This window comes from Eulemur rufifrons, chromosome 19, assembly GCF_041146395.1.
Source record: "Eulemur rufifrons isolate Redbay chromosome 19, OSU_ERuf_1, whole genome shotgun sequence".
In the NCBI taxonomy this organism is placed as follows: Eukaryota; Metazoa; Chordata; class Mammalia; order Primates; family Lemuridae; genus Eulemur; species Eulemur rufifrons.
The window spans coordinates 26613993-26639423 of NC_091001.1; the positions used below are offsets into that span (position 1 = coordinate 26613993).

Below are 25431 nucleotides of genomic sequence, written 5' to 3' on the forward strand. Positions count from 1 at the left end.
CATGCCCATTTCCACTCCCTCTATAACCCAGTTTAGATATACAATATCCTCTTAAATATCAAATTTTTAAAATGTTAAAATTAACTTGAATAAACAGCTTTTCCTGCCAAATGTTTTCAAAGTTAAAAAAATAAGTGCATAGACCTTATTCATGGATAATTTGATCCATCTGATACAAAAGTAAAAAGAGGAGAGCTTTGTTCTAAATCTATACAAATGGAATTCTGTTACAAAATAGTTTACCTATGGACAGTCCCTTTTATGCTCTTGTTTCTTATTCCAGTATTTCAAATAAATTCCACACCCACGCAAGTCACTGAACTGAAAAGGAAGCATTACAGCCCACTGATGCAGCGTGCCCGCTCTGGAGGAGACCAGCTGGGTTAACACATTGACTGCCAGGTGAGCTGTATTTAACTCAGACTAGTTTTGACCCCAGGGCCTCGTGAGGCAAAACCCTGCAGTTGGTTCATGAAAATCTTACTTGCTGATGTTCTTATTGTTACTATTAATATTGACAATTTGATTCTAAAAGCATGGATTATGTTGCACGTAACTCACTCACAGGAAACAATAAAGAAAAACAAATTAGGAAGGATCATTTTGTTGTAATAAAACACTGTGGACCAAGGGAAAATTTTTCTAGTGTGGCAGTCAATGTGTTAAACTCTCTCTTACTAGCTTAAACCAACTTACTAGCTCCATGACATTGCCCGCATGTCACTAAACCTCTCTCGTGCCCCATTTTCCTCATGTGTCATGTGGGGGTAATAACAGTATCTGCCTCATTGGGTGTGAGGATTCAATAATCTAATCCCCCAAAACACTTAGGACAATCCTTGGCAGATGGTAAGTCTGCAATTGTTGGTTTATATGATTACTTCATGACTGACTCATTTTGGAAATCACGTGCCAGGCCGTCATACAAACTGATAAGCTCAATCACTGAGTGTCCGAAAGTGATTATTAGCACTGAGAAAATACCTTTATCACTGTGACCCAATTTAATTACTTAGTACACATAACACAGCCAGAAGAGACAAGTTATGTTAAAGTTACTGGGTTTGTAGTAGTATATAAGTAAGTATCAGAGCCACACCAGAGAGCACAGAAAGTTGGATTTATCATTTCTCACAACCACATGGTAACTTCCAGTTTGCTCACATTACTAGCATCACAAATCTGAAATACAATTTTGCTTCTCAATTAAAAACATATACTCTGAGAAGTGATTAGGAAATTTCATAAAAATTCATCATCACTGATAGAGTATCTTAAAAATCCTTGCCAAGAAAGACATTCACTTTACCTTTATAAATTTTTGCATAAAATGAAAAATAAATCAAGGAATAAAAATCTCATTGGGGTTCTAATTTTTAAATACCATCATTTGTTTCCTTTAAAAAGATTTTCACCCATTCATTCAAAAATCTTTTGAAGCTCAACTGTCCAATTTAAGACAGAACAAAGAAATGTCTGAGCATCTCAACTAAGAACTCTCTTGGCTGAGACGCATTAAGAACTCTATTAAGGTCCTCGTGGGCCTTCCAGTCATGCCTTTCCGCAGATAGGGAACCTCATCTTTGTTGACCATCACACCTGCTATGTCTAAATGTGCCCACTTCGGATGAGTCACAAATTCTTTCAGGAATGCTGCAGCTGTACATGCTCCTCCAGATCTGAAGAGAAAGACAAAAGGCATTATTTAACCCCATTTAAATGTGCACTGAAAATTTCATTAATATTTTGTACTATTGCTAAGTAGGTTCTATGACCAGAGAACAAGAGTCAAGCATACAGGACCTAATAAGAACTTAACCCAGGCTGGGCACAGTGGCTCATGCCTGTAATCCTAGCACTCTGGGAGGCCAAGGCGAGAGGATGGCTTGAGCTCAGGAGTTCGAGACCAGACCGAGCAAGAGTAAGACCCCTTCTCTACTAAAAATAGAAAAATGAGCCGGGTGCAGTAGTGCGCACCTGTAGTCCCAGCTACTCGGGAGGCTGAGTCAGGAGGATTGCTTGAGCTCAGGAGTTGGAGGTTACAACAAGCTAGGCTGCGCCACTATACTCTAGCCCAGGCAATTAAAAAAAAGGAGGGGAGGTAATCTACAAATCACTTTCAGCATATCTATTTTCAGATACAGCTTTAAGCAGTATAAGATAAATTCAAGATTCTTTTATATTATGGTGATGAATTCTCATATCTTCCATCCCTTTTCCTTATCATTTTCCAAATCTAAAGTGACCATTAGATTTAAAAAACATACAAAAATTTTGAGAACCGGTTAGAAACCAGTTAGAAAAAATATCCTGAAAATTTAAGATGCCAAAAAGCTGACAAACACTACATCAAAAGGAAACTGGGCCGGGCGCGGTGGCTCACGCCTGTAATCCTAGCACTCTGGGAGGCCGAGGTGGGCGGATCGTTTGAGCTCAGGAGTTCGAGACCAGCCTGAGCAAGAGCGAGACCCCATCTCTACTAAAAATAGAAAGAAATTATATGGACAGCTAAAAATATATATAGAAAAAAATTAGCCGGGCATGGTGGTGCATGCCTGTAGTCCCAGCTACTCGGGAGGCTGAGACAGGAGGATTGCTTGAGCCCAGGAGTTTGAGGTTGCTGTGAGCTAGGCTGACGCCACGGCACTCACTCTAGCCTGGGCAACAGAGTGAGACTCTGTCTCAAAAGAAAAAAAAGGAAACTGGATAGTTAAACTTTTTGTAAAGGAGATAAAATTTAAAATAGTCACGTTGGCAACCAATGATGATTGTAAAAATGTACATTTAGCTTATTTTACATACCTGTATTTTCCAATGTTATTAACATCAGCAAGCTGGCAATCCACAACTTGTCTTGTATAATGTTCAAAGAGAGGCATCCTCCAGACACGGTCCCCTGTTTCAATACTGGCCTAAAGAAGAAATAGGTATGACAGTTGTAAGACTGGTGAAGTAGGTTCTGGGAAATTCATGGCACTGACATGCTCAATGCTGAAGAAAAAAGTTTTTATAACCTAGTACTCTAACACATGAAAGTATAAAACATGTTTCAGAACTGTGTCAGTTCATTAGAAGACTTAAGACTTATAAATGAAACAGCAATGTTGTGCCACAATCCTATAAATCCACAGGGCATTTGCTAAAATCATCAAACTAAAATTACAGGCTTTGGGGGTTTGATTAGGGTGAAAGAAAAGTCTTTGTGAGGCTGGTCACCTCAGTGTGCTGAGAAACACACGCCTGGACCTGCTTCCCTGAAGAGCAGATCTTGAGACAAGGTGACCTCATCCATTCATTCACGTAACATTTACTCATTCATTCATTCATCATTCACTAAACTTCTACTGAGCACCACCAGTGCTGAAGTATCAATATCTGAGCCAGCAAAGGGCCCACAGGCCAGCAGGAGACACAGATACGTAAAGAGACTGTTCAGTTCACTACGGGAAGAACTCAAAGATCCAGAAAGTGAAAAATCAATATGGCAATATAAGCTGTTATTTTAAGACGTAAATACCAGATGAATCAGCTAAGGGCTGGAAGTGGCTGCCTCTAGGAAAACAGACTGTAGGCTGCCGATTGTTGACTTAAATAATGTTTATGCACATATAACTTTGATTCTTTTTTTAAAAAAAAAGCTTAAATGTTGTGGGTGTCATGACAAAAAGGGACACTGGGTATAGGAGAGGCCCCAGAAAAGAGGTACCTGGCCCGGCCTGGAAGAAAATGACTGAGTATTATTGCAGTACTGAGTATTAAGGTCGGGGGTGGGGGATTCACAAATGACAAGAGGACAGATGTGAAGGGCCAATAGTTTAGGATCTTAAACCAACCTCGAGAAATATATTCAGGAACATTTTGTGTTTGTTCCCCACTGGCACATAAAAAGCTCCCATTGACGACTCATTGAAAGAATGAACGAGCGTGAGCGGCGGAGTGGACACAGGGGCTGGAGCTCAGGAGAGACGGAACAAGCAGCAGACGTACTGGCTGGGGCTTCCCGGTGAGGACCACGGAGCATATAAAGAGCCTGTGGCCAAGGACTGAACACAAGCCGACAGCGTGGACAAAGGGAACAGCCCACCGAGGAGACGGAAGTAGGCCAGTCAGAGGAGCAGGGAGCCCAGAGAGACTACCACAGAAGCCAATAGCCGGGTATCACCGAGAGGCCACAGAGTCACATGCTGTCTTGAGGCTGAGTTAGGCCAACAGTGGTGTGGGCAGGTGAGGGAGAGAGAGAGAGAGAGAGAGAGAGAGAGAGAGGATGTGTGTGAGAGAGAGTGAGAGGATGAGAGATGACTGCTGGGAATAGGCTGGCTGCGAAAGGTCACAGAGGGAGGCACAGAGCTCAGGGGTCAGAAGATGTCCTCACCCCCGCAGGGCAAGCTTCCTTACACAGCTTGTCTGCTCAACTCACAACACGCAGTCATTAAAAGGGTGCTCCTTCTCCACAAGGCTGTCCTATAACTTTTTCTACCTCAGAGATTGCAAGCCATGGCCATGTTATTTATGAGTGGTTTTCATATCATTCTGAGACTACTAGGGAGAACAAGGTCGTATCATACCCATACTTTAGGAGCATTTGCCGAAAACCCAAAGCCACCGAATCAAGTTTATTGCTATGGTTCAGCTTCAATCCAAAGGCAAACCAAAAGCATAAAAATCACTTTAACACAGGGATTGAAGAAATCTACCATTCTAAGGCCAGAATAATTTATTCATCATCACCATAATTTAGATCCATATATATTATTCCTACCTCATATAGTTTCTTCCAGAGCCAGGATGAATTGGTAAAGACCCCAGTGGCACCTGACCCCAAAGCTATGTCCATGGCACCTGTAAGACACAAGCCCTCGGGTCAGCTGCAATCTCTCCAGGCAAAATGGTCCCCTCTGCCACTCAGAACAAAACTTTAGCCTTTAACACTGCTTAATGGCTCCCTCATTTTCAAAAACAGTTAAGCTTAGACAATCTTTACTGCTCATACTTAACATGTTTTTATGTTTCTCAACCTAGAATTCACCTTAAAGTATTTAGGAAATACAAAAAAGGAAATGATATCAAGCATCACCAATAATCTCATCCCAGGGATAACTGTTACCTACTCTTGATATTTCCTTCCAGACATCTTCTAAACTTTTTAAAAAAATAATTAAGACCGTACTATATGAGTTAAAGCATGTGTTCTTCCTTTTATGCTTTAAAAGTGTTTTCCTTTTTTGTAAACAAATGTTTGAAAGTATTTTTTAATGATCTGAAAACAGTCCATTGGCCAGCAGTATCATAATTTACATATTGCCGGTACTGAGGCATCTCTAATTTTCAGCAATTTTAATCATGTCGCAGTTTAAGTACCCACTACAAGAATTTAATATATTTTGGGGGGAAAAAAAAAAAGGCTGTTATGACTGTATCATATTTATTTGTTTCATCTTTATTTCCTTCTCTAACAAAGCTATGTCCCATTGGCTGGCTTCTCTTTTTAAATTAATTAGCATATTTAAAAAAAAATCAACTTAAAAACCAGATTCCCAGGTTCTCTTGTGTATACAGTCAGGCACAGCAACTAAGTGCTGCCTTCTTTGGTTTGGGTGTTAGCTCCCAGCACTCTCATTCACTATCTGCCTGGTCCGCATCTGATTCCTAAGCATATACTCAGGGCCTAGCACCCTGCCTGGCATAAAGAAACTCAGTAAGTATTTATTGAAAGGAAAAAGCAAAACTTACTACCCTTCACTACTAGGACAATCCAGTATGATTAGTACCAGGACACTCATACGGAATATCAGAGGAGACAGCACTGGAGTGGGGTGAAATTCTATAGCTGTGACAAGGTGACATTTGTTCCCTGCAACGCAAAGTATGTCCAGGCTGCTCCTCATTCCTTAACTGTGCTCATTAGCATCTCATCCAAGGAAAACGGAAACTTGAAGATACTACTATATACAGTTGGCCCTCTGTATCCATAGGTTCTGCATCCATGGATGCAACCAACTGTGGATCGAAAATCTCTGAAAGGGAAAAAAGTCCATGTGCACATGGTCAGTACAGAGGCAGCCATTGTCATTTTTTTTTAATTTATTTTTTATAATTTCAGAACTGTTACCACCACCAATTTCAGAATTACTAACAGCAGAGGGGTTCCTTCCATTTTCATTTACGAGGCACATTTGGAGCCCTGTGTTGAGGTGCTCACCAACTGATGCTACCAGAATTGCTCTGGAAGAAACATCAAAGCTCCAAGGAAAGTGAGGATGTCACTGCACTCATTCAATCCTAAACTACAACCATGAGTTAAGAAAATGAAGAGAAGCAGCATGATTGGATGGCCACACCTGAACGTGCCACTGCTCCTACAGTCTGGGTACAGCCCCAACATTTAAAGGACAGTAACATCTCTTCAGTGTCTATTGTGTACCTGAGCCAGGTCCATCAACCCGTATCATCTCATTTGATCTTCACATAAACCCCTCCTGTCAATGAAGTGCTACTGTGCTCCATTTATGGATGAGACAACTAAAGCCTAGTCCAAAGTTACATGCTATTGAGAGGAAGGACAGGCTGGGCACGGTGGCTCACGCCTGTAATCCTAGCACTCTGGGAGGCTGAGGAGGGAGGACTGCTTGAGGTAAGGAGGTCGAGACCAGCCTGAGCAAGAGCGAGACCGTCTCTCCTAAAAATAGAAAGAAATGATCTGGACAGCTAAAAATATATATATTAAAAAAAAAAATTAGCCTGGCATGGTAGCACATGCCTGTAGTCCCAGCTACTCGGGAGGCTGGGGCAGAAAGATTGCTTAAGCCCAGGAGTTTGAGGTTTGCTGTGAGCTAGGCTGATGCCGCGGCACTAGATCTAGCCCAGGAAACACAGCGAGACACTGTCTCAAAAAAAAAAAAAAAAAAGAGGAAGAACAAATTCTAAACTCAGATCTTCTACCTCTAAAGACTGTACTTCCTCTCAAGAATTTGAGGTTGGAAATTGGCTCTTACTCTCCTCTAGTTTTTTTTTGAAACACAGTCTCACTCTGTCACCCAGGCTGGAGTACAGTAGTGTCATCATAGCTCACTGCAATCTCAAACTCCTAGGCTTGAGCAATCCTCCTGGCTCAGCCTCCTGAGTAGCTGGGACTAAAGGTGCACACCGTCGTATCTGGCTAATATTTTTATTTTTTGTAGAGAGGAGGCCTTGCTATATGCTGCCCGGGCTGGTCTTGAAGCCATCCTCCTGCCCCAGCCTCCCAAAGTGCTAGAACTACAGGCATGAGCCACTATGCCTGGCCTATTCTCCCCTTTGAACCCTAGCTTCTGGAACTCAGAAAGGACTAAGTATTTGGGAAACCAAAGTGAACTATCAACAGCCTTCAACCAGGGCGATGTCCAGGGCAATTTAAAGGCTCACCCATCAGGTCACCCTTAGTCACCTGGGGCCAACTTTCCCATCTTCTCAAACCCTCCAACTGGGGAAAGGGGGGACATGGGGTCCTGATATTAAGTGTCTGGGTAAAAGTACTCCCCAGGTGGCATTTACGAAAATTATTTTTAAGTTATGAAACTTAGATGTTTCTGTCCTCTGGGTTTCCTCACTTACAGAAAGGGCAGACCACCACCTACCTCACTGCCACTGCCCCCAATCCTCTGCCCCAGAACCTCTGCCTTTCAGCTTAAAGTGTTTGCTAAACTGAATAGGGAGGCCAAAAACCATGAACACACTATAATGCCAGCTTTAAAAAAGGACTCTTAGCAGTAAACCTGTGGACTACTCTGAGATCCATGTATAAAAGGGAACATGAAATGATTTCTACTAAAGTAGGGCTCACGTGACCGGGGAGAGATTAAAACCAAAGGATGAAAAATGACTTGGATTTTACTCCTAAGAGGCAGAGACTGAATGAATTCCTAGAAAGAGAACTTTTGGATGAAAGATTGTGAACGTTGGGACTTTTTAATAAGGCACCACCCATTTGTCAGCCCTTTAGGAATGTACTCTTTGCCCTGCAGGGCCGGTGGTGTCACGCCCTGTCTTCACCGAACACCTGCCGCACGTGGGTGCTGCATTAAAGAGGCTTTCCAAAAATTCCACTCAATCTTCTCTGCAAGGCAAACGGAATTATCTCCAAGTACTGATGCTCAAGGGGGCGAGGAACTTGCCCAAGGCCGACCAGTTGACTAGGCAGTGGCATAGCCGGGAGTCACACCCGAGCCTGGCCTTCAAGTGCATGTGCTGCTTCTGTTAAATGAGGACCTTGTTACTCCCCGCAAAATGTCTGCATTTCTTTATAACATCAAGTATAAAAAGTTCCAAAAACTCAGTGGACATCAGATATGTTACAACTAGTTAAAAAAAAAAGAAAGCCAGCTATTGGTTTTGGGATTTATCACTAATCTTTTCAGATCTGGATCAAATGGTAATTGTAACAGAAAACACCTCTTAATATCATTTTTAGATGTCACTCTAAATGAGCCAACCTGATCCACCTGTTATTTTTTTAAAAGGTATGTCCTGGAAACTTTTAAAACAACAAACCTAAAATTCAAAACATTTTTACAACACAGAACAATTCCCCTGGAGAAGGATCTTTGAATGCCAATGGACTGAGCCCAATTTCGGCGAAATAATGCCGTGAGCACGGTGTGTGTACTCCACACAACAAACAAGACTTCCTGTGAACAAGAACAGGGCAAGCACGTGGTCTCACCTGTTAAGGTGGCGGCATCGATAATGACCTTGGGCTTGAAGGTGTGCGCGTAACAGAGCGCGTCGGCCAGTATGAGCCTCCCCTCAGCATCAGTGTTATCGATCTGCAAAGAGGAGGATCAAAAACAGAAAGGCTAAGACAGTACAAGTAATGAATACGAAAACTGACCCTCACAACAGTGCATGACTACAGAGTGGGATAAAGCTACTATGACTTTTGTCATCAAGTTACATACTTACACTTCAGGAGTACGAACATACCTAATCTGGAGAGCAAATATAATTTAATAATCCCTGTACCAGAGATGATAACCTAAGGCTGATGATTTTGGAAGATGAAATAAATAGAAAAATGTATGGTCCCTTTTACCAACAAATGTATAACAAGAAGGGGAAAAATGTAAAGATTTCTGAAAACAAATAGGTTAGGGAACTTAAAAAGGGCCATCGTCACAGGCAGCCTGGCACGCACATGTGCACATGCCACACGGAGGACCTGCTGCCACACACCCACAAGTGCAGAGCCCATGATGTAGGGCAGTGTTTTCCACCTGAACACCTAAAATGGAAAAAAGTTATTCACGGCACAGGTACATCCAAAAAATAGCCCACGGTTTTATCGTTCTGCCATGCTCTGCATGCTGGCTACAAATTCACGGTAATTTGTGTGTATATACACAAGAAGTGGGAGGAAAAACATACTTAAAATTCCCAGAAAGAGATACTTTTGACTCTGCAGGAAAAGCTACTCAGCACTAAAGACACCACCCTCCCGAACATGGAGCCAGGGCTCTGCACCCCTTCAAGCTGTGGTTATGTGGCTACCATGCGATTCCGTGAGGCATGCCCAAAGGGGAGTGCTGTCTCTTCCACTTACAAACCTGTATGGTCTTCCCGTTCCTGGCTCTGACGACATCCCCAGGCTTGTTGGCCTTGCCGCTGGGCATATTTTCACAAAGAGGGGCCAAACCTATTGGAAAGAATATATGAAGTAACGCTGAACATGCTGGGTCCAAACACACCACTCATGGGACAGGAGGCCACCAATGAGCTATCAGAAGTGAGCCAGACACAGATGCCACCTTAGCCAAGTGATCAAATGTAGCATCACTAATGGCACAACTGACATTATGTGTGTCAGCTGCAGGATGTACACATCACCCATGTAGTATTCTCACCAAAGAAGTCTAACTTGATTCTAATCAAAAAGAAACAATCACATAAATCCAAATTGTTGAACATGATGAGACAAGCCTAGGCCCCTTTAAAACTGCCGATGTCATGAAAGAGTAAAAGGCAGGAAAAGAATTCTAGGTTAAAGAGATCTAAAGGGACATGGCAACTTGATGGGCTCCTGGATTTAAAAACTAAATATAAATAAATAAAATGGACATTTTTTACATGTTGGGAATCAGAGTTAGGTTATTATATTAATCTCTGGAAAGGATAATGGGATTATCTAGCAAGTCCGTTTTCTTAGGAGGCATATCATAATGTACGCAACTTTCAAATAGTTCGGGGAAAATAGGACTATGATATTATTAAAAAGGGGGGGCAGATCAGACAGGGCCTGGGTTCTAATTCTACCATCCCTGTACAACAGATGTGACACTGGGCTTGTCATTTAACCTAAGTCTCTTTCCCCGCTCCTCTGAAGCATGGGTATAAGCAATGCTACAAACTCCCACACTGTGTCTGCATCTTAGGAGACTAAGAATTGCCACATCCCGGGCACTTTTTCTGTCCCAGGCACTTTCTGTGTATCTTGCCATTTACTCAGCCACAATCTTATGAGGCAATCAGTAAATGAGCCAGCAATGCCCTTCCACTCTAACCACTGAGCAATTTTTACTAGAGTAACCACAATGTCAACATCATATGCTCCTAACTGCTAACCACTTTTTGCAGAAGTAAGAGAAATCAATTCTAGTTACAGCCCACCAGTTGCAAAACACATTTAACTCAATCAGCTCGAGACAGTAAAACACTTACTTGAGCTAAGAAAGCTTCTGCTTGATGAAAAGCTATTTAAAAATAGTTTCATAATCTTTTCAGATTAGGGGAAACTATGTCTGCTCTCTCAGTTCTGCCATTTGAATGGATTCCAAGATAGACTCCCTTGCCCCACTTACCTATGATATTAATAGGCAAATTGAGCTTTGCAGCAGACACGATGGCTGAACATATACTTGCAGCTCCTCCCATGTCAGCCCTCATGAGGTCCATATTTGCAGAAGCCTTGATGGAGATACCACCACTATGGGGAAAAGGACAATGTGCAACATTAATTGCAAAGAAGATGGCTAAAATCACTTTCCTAAGAAAGAATACATAAACCGAGGGTTAAATGCCACATAAAAGCAGCATATACCTGACAAAGTGGTCAAATTTCTAAATTTAGAATCTGAATTAGCTCAACATTTTCTTTTCTTTTTTGAGATAGGGTCTTGCTCTGTCACCCAGGCTGGAATGCAGGAGCCTCATCAGAGCTCACTGCAACCTCAAACTCCTGGGCTCAAGCGATCCTCCTGCCTCAGCCTCCTGAGCAGCTGGGTCTACAGGTGCTTGCCTGGCTACTTTTTCTATTTTTTGTACAGACATGGTCTCTCTCTTGCTCAGCCTGGTTTCAAATTCCTGGTCTCAAGCAATCCTCCCACCTTGGCCTCCCAATGTGCTAGGATTACAGGTGGGAGCCACCTTGCCTGGCCCCTCAACATTTTCAATAAGGATATTGTAGTCTTTATAAAAGATATTAAAAAATTCCAGAAATACAGATGAGTGTCTTGGCTCATTTTATGTCTATTTGAATGAAATTTCACCAGTGCCACTAGAAACATTACATCATGAAATCAATGCTGCACAAATTCCATCTTTGTATTATCTTATTAACGCCTGATACCCACACAGATCGTCTTTTCAGCAAATTTCACGAATTGATCAATTTATTGAACCTGGAGGCCATGAGCTATTAAGGAAAACTGACAAGCTCCTAGAAGACTGGGAGCATTCCTCTCAAACCTACAGAAAAATAGAGGGGTAACATTTCCTTCTGATACCGTACAAGGTGTGCTCCATCCTGCTGATGGCAAAATACAACCCGAGGGAGGCACAGGCACAAAGCCTCAGAGACGGTACTACAACGCAACAGCTGGGTGAGGTATTAATTAGCAATCAGCAAGACACCAAACTACTTTTCCCAAAGAGGTTTCTAACTAGTGACTTTCCTGCTTCTACTCTGTAAGAGTCCAGAAGTGACATGCTTCACTGGGCAGGCACAGAGCCAGGGGCTTCAACTTTGAGTCATAACTGAGACCTGCTGCTGCCTTGCCCTGGTGACTCATTGGGGAGATGTCTCTTCCCTGCTCTGAGGTCCGCTATCCTTAGAAATCAGGTCTAACTTCTCACTTATTTCAGAAGCAGTTGATAACTGAATGTCAGCATGTAAATGTAGAACTTTTTTTTTTTTTGAGACAGAATCTTACTCTGTTGTCCAGGCTAGAGTGCCGTGGTATAAGCCTAGCTCACAGCAACCTCAAACTCCTAGGCTTGAGCAATCCTCCTGCCTCAGCCTCCCGAATAGCTGGGACTACAGGCACGCGCCACCATGCCCAGCTAATTTTTTCTATATATTTTTAGTTGTTCAGCTAATTTCTTTTTATTTTTTTGGTAGAGACGGGGTCTCACTCTTGCTCAGGCTGGTCTCAAACTCCTGAGCTCAAACAATCCGCCTGCCTTGGCCTCCCAGAGTGCTAGGATTACAGGCGTGAGCCACCGCGCCCGGCCTACATCTACAATTAAAGAGTATCCACTGGCTCAAAATAAGAAAAGAAATACATGGGACAATCCCACAGGCAGACAGAGCATGTTGGTGCACACAAAGTTTTTCTTCTATCCACTTGCCACGTGTATCTCCAGGCTTCTTCTGGAAGTTAGGCTTTCTATTCATTCTTACGACTGTAGTTCTAAAGGAACTGCCAGTCAAAGACCAGCAATTACCTTTGCTCACCTTTTGAATCTCTCTCAGATCTATCCATTTTTTTCTGCTGCATCCACCCTAGTTGACACTACCACCCGTCACTGGATGTCTGCCAGGTCTCCTAACAGGTGTCCCTATGTTGGTCTTACCCCTTTGATTACACAGACAGCTAATTTTTACAAAGAAAAGATTAATAATAATCTATCTCAATCAAAATCTCAGTAGGCTTTTGTTGTGTAAAAAACAATCAGATTCTAAAGTTTATATCAAAATGCAAAGGACCTAGCCAAGGTCATTCTGAAAAAGAAGAGCAATGCTGGAGGACTCATATTCCTAGATTTCAAGCCTACTCAAAGCAAAAGTAATTTTGAGATTCTTGGTCACAAGGCATTGGTGAAAGGACAGAGTCAGAGATAGACCTACAATTATATGGGCAATTGATTTTCAGTGATGATGCCAAGACAGTTCAATGGGGAAAGAACAGTCTTTTCAGCAAACAGAGATGAAATAAATGGATATCCACATAAAAAAAAGAAAAAAAAAAAAAAACAAACCTCAATGCCTTTTTACATCATACACAAAAACTCAAAATCATAGCCCTAAAAGCTAAAACTGACTTAAAAAGCACAAAGACTTATACAGGAAAGCACAGACCTTGGCATAGACAATTTCTTAGAACAAAAGCATAAGCCATAAAAGAAAAATTGACAAATTCGTCATCAAAATTACAAACTTCTATTCTTCAAAAGACACTACTTAAAGAAAGAAAAGGCAAGTCCCAGACTGGGAAAAAATATTCATATCTGCATAAACATCTGATAAAGGACTTGCATTCAGAATATATTTAAAAACTGAACTCTGTCTGTCAGACACTCTTATAAAAAAGGGACAAAAGATTTGATCAAACACCTCATTCCAGAAGATATATTAATGGTAAATAAGCACATTTAAAAACATCCAACATCTTTAGTCATTAGAGAAATGTGAATTGAACCTGAAAGAGATTCACTACATACCCACTGGTATGGCTAGGATTATAAAGACTGACAATATCAAATATGGAGGAGGGTACAGGACAACTAGAATACTTGTACACTGATAGTGGAAATGCAAAATGGTACAACCACCTTGGCCAAGTTTAGCTAAACATTATAGTTATTATACAATTCAGTGGATCTTTTCCCAGGAATTTACCCTACAGAAAGGAAAACATGTCCACACAAAGGCTTACAGATGCTCTCGACTTTATTCCTAGCAGCCTAAAACTGGAAACAACTCAAAATTTCCATCAACAGATGAATGGATAAACAAAATTTGGTATTTCTATACAATGGAATACTACTCAGCAATAAAAAGGAACAAATGACTGAGATGCCCAATACATGGCTAAATCTCAAAGATACTATGTTTAAGGAAAGAAGCCAGGCATGAAAGACTCCATTTATGTGAATTTCTGGAATAGGCAAAACTATTCTACAATACAGAAAGAGGATTGGTTGTTTGGGGCAGTGGGTGGGGGGCACACAAAGGCACAGGGGAGTTTCTGGGGACTGATGGAAATGCTCTATTTTCTTGATAGTGGTGTTGTTGCTGGGGTGCATGTATATGTTCAAACTCATTGAGCTGAACGCTTATAGGGTGAATTTTACTGTACATGTAAATTCCATGTCATTTCCTCTGCTAGAAGACCTTCAGTCATGTCCAACTGCTTAGTGCAAAACAAAGTCCAAAATCTAACTGGGCCCAGAACGATTGAGTTTCTGCCCACCTCTCCAGCCATGTCTCGCCCCTTCTCCCTTCCACACTCTGGTGTGCACCCACACTAGCATGCCTGCAGTACCAGGAACTGACCCTGCTCCTTACCATCCTGAAGCCTTCTCCATGCTTCCCTGCCCCACAACACTCATCTCTAGTCCCAGCTGAGCTAATTCCTCCTGATCCTTTACATCTAAAGCTAACACCGACACTCCTGCAAAGACTTCACTAAACCCAAAGACTAGGTCAGGCCTCTTTGTTAAATATATTCTTAGCAAAAGATACAAATGTGGATTCAAATTAACCATAAACTTCACCTGAGCACAAATATTTCTGCATCCAGATATGAGTCCCTGACAGTATAAAACCACCACAATTAATTAGCAAGACATTTCAAAACAGTTTAACTTTCACTCTCTAATTTTTATTTGCTGCAGTGTTTTATAATATAAACTCTGGTGCAACAGTATATTCATATAACATATTAATAAATAAACATGCATATTTTGAATGGTATGTGCTCAAAACCTTTTACTGATGGGTGTGGCAATGAAAATGGTTTGGAGACCACTGCTTTAAAGGAGAGAACATGAACCACTGGGTGGAAGACACAAAGAGGCACTACGACCTACTAATACCAGGAAACCACCCTGGCAGCCAACACTGGGGCTTCCCAGGCCTACAAGTGCTACTAAAAAGAGCTGGATTTCATTCATATTTCAGATGGAGTCCCTAATGGGTGCAAAAATGTACTAGGGGGCATCAACATTTTATGGTTCTCTAGCAGCATTTTCCATAGTTCCCAGGAATCAGGATTCCTTCAAAAGGAAATTCAGAAAGTACAATCTTCTGAAGCCTGAGAAGTCCTGTGTTAAACAAAAAACAAAAATAAAAAAACCTCGTGTGCTTTATCTAACCTAGTTTTTTTCTTTCTTTTTTTTTTTTTTTTTTGCCAAGTAACCCTTTGTATACCTCATACTCTCCAACACCCCTAAAACTACTATTCAATGGTGTATGTTTTCCATGGAATATACTGACCTATACTATCTTTCCCAACTCTGCCTCTCCTTGGTTCAAACAGCCAGAGATAACTTCCAATTCTAAGGAATATTCATGGCTTAATAAGATCAGTGGGAGCTACACTGGTCAGCTAAAAAAAGCAAGCAAAGGGAAGACAACATAATCCAAACAGCTGCATCACTGTTATCCATGTGGAAAACTTTTAATAGCCATAGAGGACAATCAAAGTGTATGATTTTAAAGACATTTTAAAGACAGACTGACCTCAGTTTGACTTTCCACTCAATTTGTTAGTTATGGGACTTAGAACAAATTATTTAACCTCTGAGTCATGGTTTCCTTACCTGTAGAATGTCCACAATACCTGGCTCACAGGGGTATTGTTAGTGCTAATATACGTAAAATGCATGATAGTCTCTTAATATAGCAAGCATTTTATAGGTGGTAGCTTAATAAATTTAAAGTAATGTATAACATTCAACCAAACACCATGCTTTTGAATCAAACTATGCACCAAATAATACAAGTGCATACAAAGCATTCACTGAAATACAAAGCATAGACGCCATAAAGTACCTGTCAAAAGTAATTCCCTTCCCGACAAACACCAGGGGTGGTTCACTTTCATTGGGGTTGCCTGTGTAGTGAATTTCCAAGAAGACAGGGGGCTCATCGGATCCTTTAGCCACACTTAGGAATGATCCCATGGCCTGTTCCTCAATCCAAGACTTGGGTCTACAGGGCAGAAAGGGGAAAAAAGTGAATATACATACTGTTAAAAAAAAAAAATAACTTGGAAAAAAGCTCACCAGTGTATGAAAAAGTATAATATACAAGCTCTTAAAATATACACACGTTAAGGCTTCAATTATTACATTCTATTATTTACTTTCAGTATATCCTTGGGCAAGTCACTTGCTTCTGAGCCTATTTCCTCATCTATAAAATGAGATCAACGATTCCTCCATGAAAAGATTACAGAACTATTAAGAGAATTTATGCATGGTACCTAAAACAATGTGAAGCAATGGTGGATAGTAAGTAAATTATTGTTTTTCTCCCCCCTAAGTTACTCAGATATTTCTAAGGTTTAATTTAGAGATGAAATTAGCAAGGTTCTGAGACCCTAAAGGGTGCTTACATATAGTTATGGGTCTATTGCTTTATTTTTTTATTTCTAAAAATGACAAAAAAAATCAAATAACCAACAAACAAAAAACTGACAAAGCTATACATCACCTACTGGAATAAAATATCTTATTTCACTGCTATTTTAGAATGGCTGGAATTCTATCTTTTCAATGTCAGAACATAATTCTCACAGTTTCTATTGCAGTTTTTCAATCTTTGATTGAAGCAAGAAAACTAATTTTCTCAGTTAATAAACACAGGACCAGTGGGGTAACAGAATGGAAACAGTCCTTAGTGCAAACTAGAAACTGATACCATACTGCTATTCTTTCTCGGCTGGGGGCACAAAAGGGCTTTGTATTGACTTCTGGCCACAGTAACTAGGCCAAGAGGGAAACCCTATAGTCCTACAGCCCAGCAACAACCATACCCATGCACTTGCCTATTTGTTAGATTAGTTATCTATTTGTTAGAACTATTAAACTGGGACTGCATCATGGAGGGATGGTCACCAAACTTCGATGGGAAAAGAATATAAAACTGGAAGACATGATAAAAAACAAAATCACTTCAAAAGAAACAAAGCTGTATAATGTGGGCACTTTTAATCACAAACTCAGTACTTGTTTTATTAAAGCCCTGCCCTTCTGGAAGACCTGTCCGTCTGTGTTTCTTTGATGTATACCCACCTACGCTGGAGAGGGTCTGGTGCAGCGATGTCTCAGCTTGTGAGTTGTGCCCTGCCTGGTCTCTGCTGAACTCTTCCCTTGCTCAGCCACAAGCCTCGCGCTTCCGAGGGGCCACTGCACACCTGCTTCCCACCTGAAATGCCCTGCCCCACTCTCTGGTCTGCCAACCTCTAAGCAACCTTCCAACTCTGTTCAGGCTCCCTAATCTCTGGCAATTCTCCTCCTCCCTCTGCTCCTGCAGCACCTCCACATACCTCGCTATTCCTTCCTACAACCTCCTCACTTCCTTGAGGATGAGGCTCACCATCATGCATCTCTGTTTGACTGCTAATGGGTACAAGGTTTCTTTTGAGGGTAACGAAAACATTCTAAATGGATCGTGGTCATGGTAGCACAACTCTGTGAATATAGTAAAAATCACTGAATCACTTTACATGGGTGAATTGTATGGAATGTGAATTATTTCTCAACAAAGCTGTTAACACGCCCCCACCCCACCACACACACACACACACACACACATACGATGTATAGTGTAAAGTCATGGCACTCTCTCAAAGGCTAGAAAAAGTTAATATAGAAACAACCTCAAAATGAGCCCTATCCCAACTTGCATGTGGCGTCTGGGGGCGTCATCTTACCCCTCTGGTCTCATGTTACTCCTCTGAACAGTGAGGGAGCTAGATTTTAGGATATCAAAGACTCCTTCTGGCTGTAACATCCTATGAGTCTATGATACAACTCTGAATTACCTGATATAGACCTCTGTTTTACTACTAGCACTTTTGAGATTCTTCTCAATAATTTCGGCAAATCTGGTTGGTGTCATCTCATTGGCTGGGGTCTCCATCAAGTGGCGTGCCAGGTTCTGTCCAGAAGCAAAGAGGACTCCTTTCTGCCAGGCCTCCTGGTCCCCGCTGGCAGAAGAAAACACAAAGCTACTGTCACCCAACCTCTCTTGCAGGTAGGAGTGGCTCTTATCTTACCAAAAACAAAAGAGGAAGACTACAAATAAAAAACGGCTGACACATTCATTCTCTGTGATCTGACCCAATGGCAGACAGTATGGTGCAAACAGCCCCAGCAGAGCAGAACCAGAGCGGGCCTGGCCACGCCCTTCCCTTCAGGAGCCTCAGCTGCAAGAAAAAGGGATTGTACTAATGGGACTTTGAAGCTCTAAATCTACCACATAAATTGAGGGAAGAGGAATCCCCCCAAAAGGTCCATTTTGTTCTCTCTCATTGCATCAGAATGACACAGCCCCAAGTGCTAACTGCAAGGTGAGTGGGTGGCAAGGATTCTGATGTGGAATTAGAGGCTTTTCTGACTTCTTTTGCCTAGGCCAGGGTTTTACATCCCAACCTACCTACAAATAAGGATCAGCTTTAGAAGAAAAAGGACGTGGGCCCGTGTTTCAGGACCCTGGCTCTTTAATAAAGACAGTTGTGCAGGTGGGTAAATAGCAGCTGAGAGCTCTGAGGGCCTACCATGCGCCACCCGCTGGGCATGTTCTGTCCTGGGTCGTCATAAGAACCCTATGAAGTCAGTATCACAACTCCACCAAACAAACGAAGAAAGTGAGGCCCAGAAACTTCAGTCCCGTAAAAAACGTGTTCAGCCAGGAGCAGGCAGTGGAGCTGGGACTGACGCCCGGGCTCTCCGTCACCCCTCGGGCTGTGTTCTCAGCACCATCCACTGAAAAGTCTCATCCTGCCTATTCCTGACCACAGGGACCTCATCTCCCACAAGCTAGAACAGGGCCAGAAAGTCACAGGTGCTTAATGATCTGCTGAGAGACGAGTCTCCTCCTTGAGACCCTGAGGGCAACGACCGACAGCATCCAGTCTCCCTCCACCAGTGCAGCGCCGGGATTCAGCACGACACCAGTAGCTGCCGGCGCAATGGAAATTATCTGGATTGATATCTGCACAAACATGTCTGTCACGTCATTCCTCCGTCTCTGGAAGAGCCACCTGGTTGTGGCTTCCTAGTAACCAGCAAGCACGGAGGGGTCTAGGGAGTCATGGGGGGAACGTGCACCTGACAAGAGCCAGGAGCGGCATTCGGGCTTGACAGTTATCCCACTATGAAAACAGCTGAGGTGACAGGGGAGGTCATGGACAAGCCATGCTGCAGTGGCCGCCACTGAAAAGCAGGCACCTCATATCCTAAAGGCTAGGCTGTCAGCCAGGGGCACCTCCCTCCTCCTGGTTTCTTTCCATCACCTTCCGTAGAGCTTCGTCGACACGGTTGTCTTCTTTTTCTGCTTCAGGTCATCATATTCATAGAGACCGAGCACTGCGCCTTCCGCAGCGGCCTGGGCGTCCCCACAGGGATCCACCTCCACGGAAGACAGCTCCAGGTCTTGAGCCTGCCTGCACCCCGCTGTGAAAGGACAGAGGAACCAGAAAACTGGAGTCAGTCAAAGACAACTCAACTGGCAGAAGGCAGAGGTGTGGTGTGCTGAGAAAACACCAGGACTGGGGTACAAATCCCAGCCCTGACGCCTGTTTTGAGCCTCCATTTCGTCCTTTGTAAAATGAGGACACGAGTCGCCTCCCGGTTGTGGTGAGGACAGACTGATGGAGAAAATGAACAGCTCCTCGCAGAGCAGGGCAAGCCCTCAGAAGGTGGCAGCTATTCCTAGTATTATTTCTGAAACACCATGATTTTCTGAGGACGCTTCCCAATCACCAAGAGCTGCTCAGATTAAAAATGACAAGGAAATGACGATGATGAAATTACATCCAAGCAACTGAGCAAAGTCCATTACTAGCGCAGCATTTCATGAAGATCAGGTCAGGAAAGACTCACAAACAAAAGTTATGAAATAACCACTTAACATGCACTTTGAAAGTTTAACCAGCATTTATAATATACAAGGGCCAGAGATTAATCAAGCCAATTATCACTGTTTCAAAAATGTTTTTCAAAGCATCTTTTAAGCACAATCCCTTCTCAGGAAAGACTCGTCCTGCTGCTCAGCTCTGAAGTGAGTCGAGGGCATCTGCCTCAGGACACAAGGCGACAGCCACACACCTTTGGCTAGCGACAAATAAACATGCCACAACTTGCTTCACTATTCTCTTATTTGTAAAACATGATGGCTCCATGTTATTTAAAAGTTGGGCAACACTACAGCTGTGCTACAAAAAGGGAAAAAAAAAATCACACACCAGTTTCTGATAAAATACAACTCTAAGGTCACTACCACAAGAGTGAAAAACTGGTAGCAAAACCTCCAAACACAAGATACAGAAATATGAAAAGTAAAATTCCATAGGCTAACCTTCTGCCTCTAATGTAAGGCCAAGCACATTCAGTAAGGGAAATTGAAATTTCGTTTAGATGAGGGATTTCTGTACGAATGTGATACAGGTACTGATGGGAAAAGGACAAAAAGGGGCTGAGAAATAATCGTGAAGAGTGATCCTTAATCAATATTAAACTTAAAAAGTACAATAACCTGCAATAGCAGCTCTGATGTTTTCTTTGCCTTCATGCCAGTTTTCCTGGTCGTCAAATGCAGCGTCCTTTTTGCCGAGGCCGACTAGCACCACGCTGGGGAAGTCCTGTTCCACAAATACACAAATCAACCACTATTTCTTACAAGCATTTATTTCCAGCAGGGAATGGCACAAGTTGGGAGACTCACTGAGCTCCCACACCATTACTTTAACCGAGGCACAGGGCCAAACTCACTGTAAGAAATTTGGTTGTGGGTTTTCTCTTTAAGTCTTTGTGTCTTGGTAACATTGTATAACCTGTATGTTTGAAAGGGAGAGTGAGGGTAACCCTGCAAATAATTCTATGTAGACAGCACCATAGCTGGACCAAGCAAGCCTTCAGATTGAGGAATATACGATATGCTGTTCTTTTTGACAGTGATTGATCTCTTTATGATTTTAAATAATTCTTCTGCTAGTACTGGAATAAAACTATACAATCCAATACACAATTTTTAGTGTGACTAGGCGGCCACAGTACTTGGCACCTAGTAGGTGCTCACCGATGGTTTACCAAATTAACATTATCTTCATGGCATACCTGATGCAGACCATAAAAGGTCCGGGTCCTGCCTGCCTTCGGAGGTGGTCCAGATCTAAAACAAGATGAAATAGTGGTTTTCAAAATCACAGTTTGCTCTGCTCACTTGGAAAGTGACATATACATACTTTTAGCATTGTCGCAATACTCTGCTAACTGCTTCCTTGGATTTCCTTATTTATGTTTTTATCCAAATACAGAATGCTCTCAGGCCAGATTTCTTAGATGCAGCTTAATTCTAGCTCAAAAACAATTTAGATCTAATACAAGTTTATTTCAAAACAATGGAAAGCAGCACTGTGGCCACATGGGGGTCTGAGCACTGCAATCTGGCTGAACTGAATGAATCTTAAACCTTTTCAATAAAAGACACAAGACACCAAAAACACTGGAGTAACCCAAGTGGCTGACCTGATGGCAGTGTGTTTGGCTTAGAGGTTGTCTGTGGAGGGTTTTCTACAGACAGGATCCTGGAAAATTTCCAAACAAAACAGTTACACAACCATAGCCAGAGGCCTGGAGCAGACGCTCTGGGCTGCAGTCATCGGTCAGAAAGACCAGGTGTTCTTTAACAGGTTAGCTTTTGGATTAATGAATTAATGAAGACACTTGAGAAGGCTCTGTCTACTGATGGAGAACTGGTAATTGAAAGGGGATGCAAATTCTGTTACTCAATCTGAATATTATTAATATAGAGTTGTAATGGCTTAGGTGGACACTTTTATTTCCGCCAAATGTGATCAGCAGCTCCAATGTTTCCCTACTTGTTGGGATCTCAGGCCTCACTGACTTACTGAATTAAATCTGCAGTCTCAACCACATCCCCAGGTGATTCACTTTAAAATTTGAGCAGCCCTTGAAACTCCAGGGATGCAGTAAAAGAGCAGAACCCTTAGGCTGCTTTTATCTATTCCACGGACTCTGCTGTCTCCCCCAGTGAAAGGGGTGTTAAAGGAGGTAGAGAGGCTGGTGGGAAGGTGAGCAGGGAGAATGAGGGTGGGCTGAAGAAATCTGGTACTTTCCAGATTCTTCTGGGTCAGTCAGTCCTTCACAACAGATTTGTGATTGAACTGGAAATCATCTGACTTCCCAGAATTGCAGACCCACCCATACTGCAACACAGAGTACCAAAGCACATTCCAGACACATACTTTCACTTCTGCTGAGAAGTTTCCGGCCGGGTACTTCCAGGCATTTTCTCTACTGAACAATAAAGCATAGGAAAATATACTCTTTCGATTTGGGGGCACTTTAAAAATTAGAACCCTCAGGTAACACTTACATGTTCAGAGCTTCTCTCAGCTTTCCAGCTACCAGTTTATCAAAATTCTCTCCTGCATTTGTAAACTGTGGCACATCATCTTCTTTTTCCTTGGAATAGATGCCTAACACAAGGCCCTGAAAATAAGCAAAAAAAGATGAATATAATTAGAGTAGATTCCTTACAGGGGCTCAGGTGTTCCCAAATTCCAGAAGGAGCAAATAATTCCACCAAAACCATGTCCTCCCCCAGGAGAGAAGAACAAAGCTAAAGAAGAAGCAGGTGCTGGGCAGGCAGCGACATGTGCACCTGCCTGAGTGTTTCAGATTCCTGCCAAAGGAGGACTGTCATCACTGCCTGTCCTGGGCCTTGTCCGGGGTTTTCATGGTGACTCCCAGGAAAGGGATCCACTTTCAAATACAGCAAAAAGGCATTTTGTTTAAGAAAACAAATCCATTTATCACCAAGTTAGAGCCTGAAGGGATTCAGAGCATGCCACCCCAAAATACGCTGCTTTGGCGCAGTGATTATTTTGAGCTGAAGGAATTTGAGAAATAGCAGATGCAGAAAGGCTCTCTGACCTACCTGCCTTTCCTACCTAAAAGCAGGCCATGAAAATTCCCATGAGAAAGGTGTTCTCTCAGGAAAAGAACATTCTTATCTCCAGAAACTGGAAGCTGACCCCAAAATGGACCTGTACAAATTTACTGAAATAACGCTTATCTTCCTTTGGTTTCCTCCATATATTTTAATATTTCCTAGTCACTGTTCCACAATGTACTGCTCCTAGTCCAAGTCCCTTGTCTTGTCACATCCCCATAATTTATGTTCTTTGCTTAAAAAGGTATACAAGCTTTTGGGCCTAACAACTTCAGGTCTTCACTTGCTTTTAGCAGACTCCTATACAAATATTAAATAAAATTTGTATGCTTTCCTCCTGTTACTGTCTTATATCAGTTTAATTTTTAGGCCCAGCCACAGAACCTAGGAGGGTAGAAGGAAGTTTTTCCTCCCCTACAACCCTCAAATGCAAATCTCAGATATTCTGGGATGCCATCCCAGTCAAGCCAATGGCTGCACCGACCATTACTAGTAAGGGCTCTGGCCAACTCACAGGCCAAAAGAGAGAGAAAAACCAACTTCCCAGGCAGGGGCAGAGCAGAGCATTCTGCCAAGCACTTAGTGGCTCACTTCTTCCTCATCTCCCTCACAAGCCCCAGGCCCCAAATACCTGAAATAAGGAAGCAAATCTAGTACTGTTTAGTATTTGCTTCTGCCTGGCTATTTATGATTTGAAAATATTTTGCTTGCCTGAAGCCAACTCTGTGAGGTGGAAAGAACACATACTCTTACTGTCACTTGACAGACAAGGAAACTGAAAACTGGCCTGACACATGAGCCCCTGTGTGGTAGGAATGAGCGAGAATACAGATGCCTTCTCCTTTCCCCAAAACCACACAGGCACTTAGAACAAATAGTGCCCTTTCTGTCTTTTCCATCAAAGAAAACAGGCTTTCTTGGCATTGGTAACTTTGCCAGGTTCTGACTTTCCTGAGACTGTTCATTCCCGGGAAATCCATGGAGCCAAGTGGAGAACTGGAGACAGGACATAGCTGTCATCTAGATAGGATGGGGCACTGGATAGGCCTGTGGTCCCTCTGTCATTTGTCACACCGGCAGGAGACCTGAGATCAAACCCAATCTACAACATTTCTCACCAGGGACAGTCATTTTTTTCTGGTCCTCCCGGATGACTCCCAAGCTTGTGCTTGGTCCCCTGAGCCACTTCCCTTTCCAGATCCTAAGCATCTAAAGCGTCCTTCTCCAAAATTTTCTGGAGCTCAAAAAGGTGCAGAAGACTGTTCTTCTATAAGACACTCTTCTTTTAATTTCACGAAAAGATGAGTCTCTCTGCAAAGCCCTTTTCCATAGAGAGACATTCCTTTTCTCTAGAAACCCTCCCAGGCAACTTACTCCTTGACCTTCCTTCCACTTCAGCGGGCGAAGGGTCCTGGCGCGGAGCCCTGTGACTGGCTTACTCTGGGACCTTAGAGAACACTTCACGTTACTAAACCTGAGCTTCCTCCCAAGCTAAGGTGGGAACTAAATTGTCACCGTCCTCTCTTGGGTTACTGCGAGAACTAAACAAAATGATCAAAGAAGTAAGCAGCAGCCGGCCAGAGAGAATTCAGTAAACGGCAGCAGAGCTACTCCTCTCGCGCCCAAGGAGTTCAGCACCTAGCGCTCTTCTTAGCAAGCGAAGGAAGAGTTCCCCAGCGCCCCTCCTGAAACAGCCGGCTGTGGCATCCTCGGGGCCATCGGCAGCCCCCAGCCAACGGCCCCAGGAAAGGCCGATCCCCGCAACGGGAGAACTTTTATTTTTAACCGATTTTTGCAACTTGGTGCAGAAGCCCTGGGCACCGCGGCTTCGACCCGCCGCACAACCCCCGTCGCCCGCGGGCAGGGCTCTCACGGAAGCCCGGGAGCCAGCCGCCCCCTCTCACCTTCGTCATGTCTGCAGCGGCGAGAGCCGAGCCCCAGAAACGCTTCACCCCGAGACGATGGACCGCAACTCGCCCCGCAGCCGGAAGAGGCAGCAAGAACATCTTCTCGGCTCGGCCCCCTGCGCCGCCCTCCAGAGAGCACGTGGCATCCGAAGGGCGGGAGCGCGCCTGCGGGCGGCGGGAACCAGGGGGCGCGGCGGGCGGACACGCGCCGGCCGACTGGGCGGTGTTGGCATGGACGCACGATTGTGGCAGGAGCTCTGAAGGAGCGCCGGCGGGCGCGTGCGCGTGCGCGTGCGCGTGCAAGCCGGAGCGAAGAGGCGGGGCTCCCGGAAGAGGTGGGACAGTCCT

At 43.2% G+C, this 25431-nt stretch overlaps 1 protein-coding gene across 1 annotated transcript; it reads right to left on the reverse strand.

Moving 5' to 3' along the window:
* Positions 1-883: 883 nt before the first annotated feature.
* LAP3 (leucine aminopeptidase 3) lies at positions 884-25219 on the reverse strand. Its single transcript, XM_069495345.1, has 13 exons — positions 25081-25219; positions 22598-22713; positions 21316-21370; positions 20735-20840; positions 19494-19653; positions 18021-18185; positions 16025-16183; positions 10830-10954; positions 9579-9667; positions 8699-8801; positions 4760-4839; positions 2803-2912; positions 884-1679 (listed from the first exon to the last, which is right to left on the reverse strand). The coding sequence occupies exons 1-13, from the start codon at positions 25180-25182 to the stop codon at positions 1490-1492; spliced, it is 1560 nt and encodes a 519-aa protein (XP_069351446.1). The 5' UTR covers positions 25183-25219; the 3' UTR covers positions 884-1489.
* Positions 25220-25431: the final 212 nt, after the last annotated feature.